A 9,784-nucleotide genomic window follows, 5' to 3' on the forward strand; every position below is an offset into this window, starting at 1 on the left:
ATTGAACTCTTCACTGCAGGGTGCGAATCCTCAAACTCACTTTTTAGGGAAAAAAATATATATATAATTTTTGGTTCATTAGGTATTGCGGCTTGGTGGCGCTGGCCGCCGCCCGATCTAAAGGGTACAGCCATATTCATCCATCTATATATCCATTGTTCAGCGACCATGCAAATGATGGGTAGTACACACATTTGCCCAGTCTTCGTACTTGCGGGCGGCGAATCGTACTTGCGGCTTCGTTTATTGCTGTGTTTCGGTTTTGTTTTGAAAGAAAGATTGAATGCTTTTGAACTTCGTGAACCAATTTGGAAAGTAAGTCTAAAAAAAAATAAAATGGTGAAGCGCAACCACTGAACACTTGCTAATACTTGTTTCGTAAGAAAACAGCTCCAAGCTACACGAACACACACGGAGCTAAAGGCAGGCCATAAGTACGAATATTAGACAAATGTGTGTACTACCCATCATTCCCATGCTCCACGGAGGAAGGAAAAAGGTTTTTCCTTTCTCCGTGCCATGCTCGCTGGAGCGCCGTGCGTTGCAGCTCCCATAGACACTAGCGCCAGAGTTCTCTCTAGCAAGTATTGTGAGAAACTCTATGCCTCCGACCACGTGGGTTGGTGTGACTGGTAGGTGTTCTGTGGGTAGGTGTTATGGTTGTGACTGGTAGGTGTCTGTGGTAGAGGTCTGGAATAACGCACACACACAAAACACCTACCAGGCACATAGTTGTCGCACCGATGGGATGTCCTATTAGCAGACAATACGTATACAATTGGTAGCGCAGCGCCCTTCGATTGTATTTACGCGGATGTCGGCGCGGCTTGCAGCATCACAACCTGTAGAGAAAAGGTATGCAGTTAATTTACGCCGAGTGCAGGCCCCATGCACGGCCTCGCCCGCGTCGCCGCCTTCCTCGTCGCCTCCGTGTCGGGGTCGTTGCTAGCCGTGATCGTGTTGCAGTATCGGGAGATCCTCGACAGCAGCAGGCAGACCCCGCCAGTCGTGCTACCGCGGTCGCCCAGCTATCTCAAGTGGCTCTCCGATCATGGTCTGAGGCGCGCAACCAGCGGTGATGTGAACGAGGCACGTCTGCTGTACGAACGGGTGCCCGTGCTATGCTTGGTGCGCGCCACATCCGCGCAGCAGGCGCGCTCGGTGCTGAACACCTGGAGCCGCCGTTGCAACCGCGTGGTGTTCTTCGGGACCCTCTCGGACGCGCACGTTCCCGTCGAACGTGTGCCGTTGGGCGACGTCGCCGCGGCGTGTGAACTCTTCGCTCGCGTACTAGCCCGGCACGGAGGCTTGTTCCGCTGGCTGCTGCTAGTGGACGACGAGACGTTCGCCGTGGTGGAGAACCTGCGCCTCTACGTGGCTCCGCTGAACGCCAGTCAAGTGCACTACCTGGGACACTCCGTGCGATGGGGTTCCGGCTTCTACAACGCGCTCGCGGCCGGCATAGCGCTCAGTGAGGGCGCCGTGCGGGCGCTTCGAAACCGCTGCCGGCCGGCGGCCGATCTCGAGCGTATGGTGGCTGCCTCGCTGCCACGTGCGCAGCCCGTTGACACGCGCGACACGCTACTGCGGAGCCGATTCAACCTGTTCGGTGTCGAGCAGATGCTCATACCAGGATCGGTTGCCTACGAACACCGGCGATCCAGCATCTTCCGCAGCCCCGAGGCACGTACACAAATTTGGGCTGGTTACTTGCAACATTAGCAGCAATGACATTGTTCTTAATTCGTGGTGCGGTACTTCACGCATGGTCTTATCGCACATCACCGCAAGTCAGGCATGAAACTGCATGCAGCTCAGACAACAGAACACGTTACTTGGATGTCCCGGAAAGGTCCCACTGGCCTAATCCTTTGTGGAACTTGCAAAAAAAAAAAAAAAAAAAAAAATGTCCACAGAGCCATGTTCACAAAATTGTAAACACAAGGGTCAATGATGCTTGATTTACGTCCAAGCAACATCCCCGGCAGGACGTTTTGTTTTTTGTTAACAACAAATTTCTGCTATTAAGTACTGCAACCTTTTCAACAAAGACATGAATAATTCGTGTGTGTGTGTCGAAAGCTTAGACATCAGCGTAAACTGGTGTGCGCAAATGAAGACAGGGATACAGCAAGAATGAACAGGGACAGGTGCTAATTTTAACAGTCAAAAGTTTGCACCTGTCCCAGTTAACCTTTCCGTGTCCTTGATCTTATTTGCTCACACAAGTTTACCTTGAAGTATGAACCAACTCTCCCAGCTACAAGTTTTACTGAACTTAAAGACATCCCATGGGCTTACTGTGGATGCTTTTGTGTTGTTTGGGTTGCGATGTCTAGATTGTGCATCACATCGATTGTCAAGTCAGGATAAAGCTGTTTCATTGAGCCAAGATTTAGAAATGCAGTTGATACATTCAGTTAATGTCTAGAAAAAGCTAGTTGTGTGAAACATACGGCGAATTGTCAAGTGCGAAGTCTTGACTATGCTCTATACGGTATGTGCTCGGGCAAGTCAAGGTGCCAAACCCAAGCACGTTGTTGCTTAGGTTTGGCACGTCAACTCGTCGAACGTGATAGTGCCCTCAGCAAACTGGTCATATGCAACAGAGAAATTTATTAAGAGCAGTTCATTGAAAGATCGATATCTTAGCCCATAGATGATACAAATAGCAAAACGAGAGGTGTGCATGATAGTGTAAATTGCGCCTCAAAGGGTAAAAATGTGTTCACAGATTTTTGCAATGCACGTTCTCCACCGGCCCATGCAAACACCACAGCTTGGCATGTTGTAGCCAGCTTGAGGTGATGTTTTGATGAATCCCCACAGTGCCAAACGAGCCTTTTTTTTGGAAACTACAGGGTGGACGCTGCTGCAGCCAGCACGCCATCACCTTCCACGGAGTGAATCCGGTGGACATGTTCCTGCTGGAGTACCTGGTGTATGGGCTGCACATTGGGCCAGGGGGCGGCCTGTCCCCGACCAACAGTCCACCGGCCAACGTCCCCATGGAGCTTACCAGCCTGCTCAAGGGGAAAGCCTTTGTCAAGCCTTATGGCGTCCCTGCTGCCTGATCTAAGTGCAGGGCCTATTCTCTTCTCAGTTGTGCCTTAAACATTTGCTGTAATTAAGGATGAGTGTCATGCATATTTACGAGACATTTTTATGCATAAAATATTTTCATACCCTTTTCAGTCCCAGTGAACCCATTTTCGGAGTCATTGCTTTGGGCAAGCACAGCCAATTCTGAAGCAAATATTTTTTACCTTCCACTTGAATTTCTCAAATGGAGAGCATTGCTTTAGCTCAAGCAGAATGGCGCTCAATGTCTGCATCTGTGATGCACAGAGGATTTGAAAATCGCATTTAATGTCAACATTTTTTTTTTAAATTGGTATGTGTGACAGCACTACCAAAGGGTCTTAAATGAAGTTGAAATCAATGTTTATGTATAATCTATATAGTTAATTGTAGTTAGTAGCTGTTTAAAAACATCGAATACTAAATTTATTTAGAGAAAATAATTAAAATTTTACCACTTTTTTTCACGGTTCATCCAAAATATAATTTTGCCTGTTTTCTAGTGCACTCGGGAGCAAAATAAAGCTTGTAACACATTGGCCTGGAATTTCCATCTTGGAACAGAGGATAAACTGTACAGTCTGAATTCTAAGTTGATGCACAAATGTTGCCTCTTAATAAAGTGGCAGTTAGGGCTAATTTTTCACAAATTTGAGGGTTAAAATTAATGGTTGTGAGCCAAAAATTGTGTTTTCCACAAGAGAAAATTGGAGATAGAAGCAAAAAAATTTTAAGTCGTCAGCCTAAGTGAGAATCATGCACAAGCATTGTGTGTGGCCAGCAGATGGTTGCGCCTTACTGATTATTACTGTGTTGTAAGAACGAGTGTCACGGGCAGATTTCCAAGACATTTGTATGCATAAAATATTTTCATTATAAACTGTGGACTCTGTATTCCTATTTTATGGGCAAATGCTGCTGCCTTGCAAAAGAGCGGTAAACAGACCATTTTGCTGAAATTTCAGTGTCGGCATCAATAGCTGCAAGCGAAAAATTGGGGCTGTCCATGACTGAAAATTAGAGATAGATGCAAATAAATTGAAAGGGTTTATGACGTGAAGCAGGTGTGCATGCACCGTGGTCTTAAATTTTAGGACGTTGCGTCCGCATTGTGTTCGTCGTCTAAGTAGTTTTATTTTAGCAGCGACAGATTGTGGCTCATAAAGCCCTTTAAAGGGGCCTTAACGGCTCACTAGAGACATTGGGGAAAGGTGCCGATCCGTAGAGCTTCGCTTGTTTACTATGCTTGACATTCGCCTTTTTGCTCGGTTTCGAGATTGCATTAGCAGGCGCACAGGTTGATTATCGCCTTATCACTTTCGGACATCGAAGCAGAAAGCTTTTTATTAAGCTGTGATAGAGTATAGAAAAGCTCTTCTTGCGTTTTCAGGAAGATTAATGGGCTAACGCTTATGTCTTACGTAGCTTAGGCCAAAACATATTTGAATAGTATTGAAAACTGGGCAAGTTGGTAATGACTCATAGCTGGTCGAGGTAAACAGCGAGAAAAACGGAAGACAGAGTAAAGGCAGGACATAAGACGAGCGCTGACGTTCAACTGAGAAATTTAATAAAGATACATCAAACATATACATTTACTCACGCATGCTCTCGCAAGGCAAGAAAACTAAAAAAAACACTTCTATGTAGACATGAGGCATCTTGCCATAACAACGTTAGTGGTGATAATCTAAAAATGATATTTCGTTATCATGGAGACCAATTGACGATTCACCGACGCAGTTTTGCCCTGCATTTTGAATTCTGTGGCCTTCGAATATTTCCCTGTCAGCTGGTCGCGGTGGCAGAAAAGAACTCTTGTTATCGAAAAATCTGCAGTGCACCCGCAGTCTTGGCAGTGCATGGCCAAGTGCGTCAAGCGCACAATGCCCCAGAGGGAATTTTCGTGCTCCCTCAGTCTCAAGTTTACAGACCACATCAGACGGTGCGGGAGTCTGACCAATATTAACGAGTCTGCATGGGAAGGGTATGCTATATACAACTCCAATGGCACATATCTGAAATATTTGGCGCGTCTCAGCAAAAGTGAAAATGAGCGAGCTACTCACTAAGGCTTCCTGCAAATGCTACTAGGCAAGTGCGCATAACCGGAAGCCTGTGTAGATAAGCAGCGAAAAGGTCCATGCATATGCTCATAGATGCGAATAAATTAATGCACTGGGACTTTGCAGTCACGAAATACACTTATGAAGCTTATTTTTCAACAGCATTTTTTTCATATAAATGCTTCAACAGCACCAAATGCTGGTCTGAAGAGTGGACATCGTTATAAAGCTCGTTTCGCTGAATATCCAGTTCAGCAGTGACGGCATCTTTGGTTCTAAGAAAAAAGTGTTGGGCGTGATTGGAAATACGAGTTAGTTGCAAATAACGATAACAGCTAGAGGCAATTACGGTTCGGCCTACCGTGCGACAGTCTCCACCAAAAAGCAAAGGCATGCTAATGATTGGGAAAATGTGCGCATGTTTGTTAGTGCCTGTGTGCATTCAATGTGCTAGCGCATCTGTGTGTGCACTTGCGAGTGCCTGTGTTCAGTTCACTGGTTATCTAATAAGCATAGATGACACAACTTGAAAAGTGGCATCTGAATTTAAAACATTACCTTTGCAGCTTGACGACAAAGCAAGTTTGTAAGCCTAGGCCACTTGCACTGTATCAGTGTGATTTAATAGATAGGACTTTTTGAGCTTCTTTGGTGCATACTGACGGCAATTGCTTAGTGCAAGCGAAAATTCGGCACATAAGAAAGACACACAACCAACAAGTGCTTGCATGTGCTGCATTTTTTCTTGTGCTAAGTACTATACTAAGTGTGGTGTTGAGAAGCATCCTCTCCTTCACATGGCCTGTTACTGCTAAAGTCAAAGCGTGGCCTTTTGATTGGGCACTGCCATGCCCTGGATATTCTGTTTCTATGCGTAATAAATTTGGCGTATTTTCAGCCGTTGGGTTTGTCACTTCAGAGGCAGTTGAATCATTTGGTCCCCAGAGCCTGCCATTTTTGCAGTCTTTTTGCTGCTCTCAGGCATTTTGGAAAATGCTAGGTACAGCAACTAAAGAGCACAGGTTTCTTTTAAATACGCTACAGGAAATTCCCTTCGCATTCTGCATGATAGGGATTCATTCTGGGAAATGCTTTGCCACACGTGGTCAGTAGGCCCCAAAACTGTCTGCTCTCGGAATCTGCAATCGCCACTTATCTTAGCGCTGTTTCATGCGGAGCCTTAAAAAGAGACATGCTTCGTACAACTTCTATATTCGACCTGCAATTTGGGACAAACACCTTTTGCCCATTTCGAGGCGCAGCCAGTGACGATATGCAGCATCGAGGTGTAAAATCAGTGAATCACAAAATATAAATCGGCAAAACGAAGCTCTCACAAGCAGGCAAACTCGTTTCCTCACAGAACAGCATGCACACAAAGTTTTCACAAGGATCTATCTCCCTATGCACTATAAATTCAGAATGTGCTCAATGCGAGCCCCAAGGACTTAGTATTGAAGCATCTACTTACTTGTGCAGCGAAAACTATTGTGGCTCAAAGTTATCGGCAAACACAATCTGCCCACGCCCTCTCCTTAAGCAGAACGGCAAGTATCGGCACTTGACTTTTTCTAACACCGTGGCTTGCACAGAGCCACATCTATGCTTGACACTGTCTTCTTAATGCATGTTATGTGTGGAAAAAGCATAGAATTGTACCAGGCACTAAACATGCGAATTGCACAATGTATAAGTGGCTTAAAAGCCAACCCACTACAAAGTGCTTCGGCATAATCATTGCCACTAACAGCAGCAGCACATGTTGCCTTACAAATGCATACAGGACACTGTGTCAATTCACTAAAGGAAAATTACTGTGCAGTGGGCACTTTGCAACTGTACTTTAGGGAGGCACTCTAGGATAGTCTAGTGACTAAGGTACTCGGCAGCTGAGCTGAAGGTCACGGGATTGAATCCCGGATGCGGTGGCTGCATTTTTAATGGAGGCGAAAATGCTGTAGGCCCGTGTGCTCAGATTTGGGTGCAAGTTAAATAACCCCAGATGGTCGAAATTTCCGGAGCCCTCCACTATGGCGTCTCTCGTAATCATTTGGTGGTTTTGGGACGTTAAACCCCATGCATCAATCTAGAATCTAGAATTGCCAATGTTACACACAGACGTTCCTGTCCTGTCCTTAAGGCTCGAGCGTAACTAATAATTTATTGCCTGAATTATAAAACCGCCAAGCAAAATAAAAAATTGTTTTAATTTTCCAGCTTTAAGTAGCAACCTTTAAATGATTCCTCAGGTAAATTATCAAAAATCCAACTTAAATGCGTAATTTGCATACGCCGTGAATTCTGCATATGTCACAGAAGCGAGAATCTTGCAACAAAAAACGTACTTCAGAACTACGCAACATGTGTGCCATTTCTTGAGTGCGCACACGCAAAATAAACAAAATTATTGAAGATAAAACTTGCATCACCATGGCGAGAAAAAACAAATAAGTGAGAGTTGTTGCACGCGCTTTGCACTCTCCTCCAGGAGCTCCAAAACAATTGGTTCTAGCCTAAAGTATCTTGGACGAGACTGCGCTAGATTTTTCATACTGAAAGCTACATGCTCCGCGAGTACTTGGCAGCCAGCAATAAAGGTGGCACGCATTTCCTGACTTACTTGCTGAAAGTCTTTCGGTTTGCCGCGAATTCCCGACATCCGGCAATAAAGGGTTAATTATTGCCAGTGACAAGAGCATCAATGAAGTTGCAAATATGTTGTCTTATGCACGCATAGAGGGTACTTTATCAATTTGCAAAAGAAGAAATTGCAGATAATGTGGGCACTTCGCAACTGCACTTTTAGCAGGCATTCTAGGCCAAAGTTTCTTAATAATACACTAGAGCAAACTCAGGTGCGAGTCTCCACACGAGGTGCAACTTCAGCCAGCATGGGAATGATGGGCAGTACATGGATGTGTCTAAGCTTTGTTCTTTCGGCTCAGTTTGGTCTTGGAGCCACTATCCGTTCTTTTATTCAAAACACTTAACGAAACAACAATAAGCAAAGCCACAAGTGCACTCGAAGCCAAAGGCATGAACTTCCCATCATTCCCATGGTGAGTGAACGATCACAGCAACACCCACTCTGGGTAATAGCAAGAAAGTGTTTTGCGATACTTCAATATCGCCAATGACGGACAGTGGTGCCCATGTGACACAGTTCAGGTGTCCACTGCAAGACAAGCGATTGAGCAGGTATTGTGAATCTAACCTGCTATCACGTTCTACTCTTGAAGTTCTTGCATACAAGGGCCTCTTGCATCCACTTCACTACATGGCAAGAATGAAATCAACAGGTAAGAGCTTTCCTTAGCTAGCCAGCTTACGTAGCCAGGATATGTGGAAATAAACCTCTAGTTGAACTGATGCGAAGTGGCAGTCAATATGATAAAGGACACCAAATTGCCCCATTCAATCTCAGTTCAATGAGAGTTTTCCACATTCATAAATCACGCTGCTAGAATTCACAACTATGCATTTTCAAGAGATTGGTGCAGAAATTGGCAAGTTTGTCCTGCTCACTGTGTGCAAAGACATCCACTCACGTCCACAAGAGAGGACATGCTTGCAGGCTATTTTCCTTTGATGGAGCACTTGCCCTGCTGCAATCTTGATCGGTGGGTACGAGGAATCTGATAACCCATCTGTCAGCAAGCAGTCATAAGTTGCCCATTTGAACACAAGTGCTGGGGTCCACCACCACTGTTTTACTGGTGTATTTTCGACATGGATACAATGTTCTAAAATATATGCTTACAGATCGCAAAAAAATAAAAAAATTACCACCCACGTACAGTGAAGCTGAAACACGCGGCTACAGGTGATCACAGATGTCGCAGCCACTCGAGAAACTGGCTGAAAGCTGGCATCAACCCCAGTGAAGTCATGTCATTCCTGCCGCTTTCTCAGCTACCACTGTCACTTTCAATCTGCATATAGAGCTCCTCGGTGCACAGCTGCTGCATGAGCTTCGGCACCCGGACCTGTTCTCGAGCCCAGACTGCTGCATTGCCATGGCAAGCATGAATTCTCTCACGGATCAGCTCTCTGGGGCATTCTTGGAAAATTTTCTGCTGTTAAGCGGCTCGTTCGATTCGTGCCTTACCCAAGTTGCAATTTGAAATTGCTGGGCGCATGCTTGGCGGCACAACTGCTAAGGAGTGAACGTCGTCACTCCCAACGCAACTCTCACTTTTGTGGAATGTAGAAAATGACATAACCGATGAAGCAGCCAACGGATATTAGTATTGTCATTTTTCGTGGTAAAATTCGTTTCTCCTAGCCACATACAGCTTTCGTTGAAAGGACGAAGAAAAAGTTTCGCCATGTGTCGAATCTATGACCCCTTGATCCACAGCACGAAATGACTATACGACAGACTGTCCATTTTTCAGCTTATGAACGGTGAGCTATTTATATACACCATTTATCATTGGCGATACTCCGAGCTCGGTGGCACTTCACTGCGTTATTGCCATCACTAGCAAGACTGCACAAAGCTTTGAAGGTCGTCACTCCGTGTGCACCTTATTATCTCATGATGAAGCGGTTTGTACGTCTTGTCGTTTGACCACACATTTGCGTTGAAATTTGAGTGCACTGCTCGCACACAATGAAGCAGTAACAACTGCTAC

At 45.3% G+C, this 9,784-nt stretch overlaps 1 protein-coding gene across 1 annotated transcript; it reads left to right on the forward strand.

The window, feature by feature from the left end:
* The first annotated feature begins 654 nt into the window (after positions 1-654).
* On the forward strand, positions 655-6,044 carry LOC119181318 (glycoprotein-N-acetylgalactosamine 3-beta-galactosyltransferase 1). The gene is made up of 2 exons (XM_037432527.2): positions 655-1,683; positions 2,862-6,044. The coding sequence occupies exons 1-2, from the start codon at positions 889-891 to the stop codon at positions 3,072-3,074; spliced, it is 1,008 nt and encodes a 335-aa protein (XP_037288424.1). The 5' UTR covers positions 655-888; the 3' UTR covers positions 3,075-6,044.
* Positions 6,045-9,784: the final 3,740 nt, after the last annotated feature.

This window comes from Rhipicephalus microplus, chromosome 10 (assembly GCF_043290135.1).
Source record: "Rhipicephalus microplus isolate Deutch F79 chromosome 10, USDA_Rmic, whole genome shotgun sequence".
Classification (NCBI taxonomy): domain Eukaryota; kingdom Metazoa; phylum Arthropoda; class Arachnida; order Ixodida; family Ixodidae; genus Rhipicephalus; species Rhipicephalus microplus.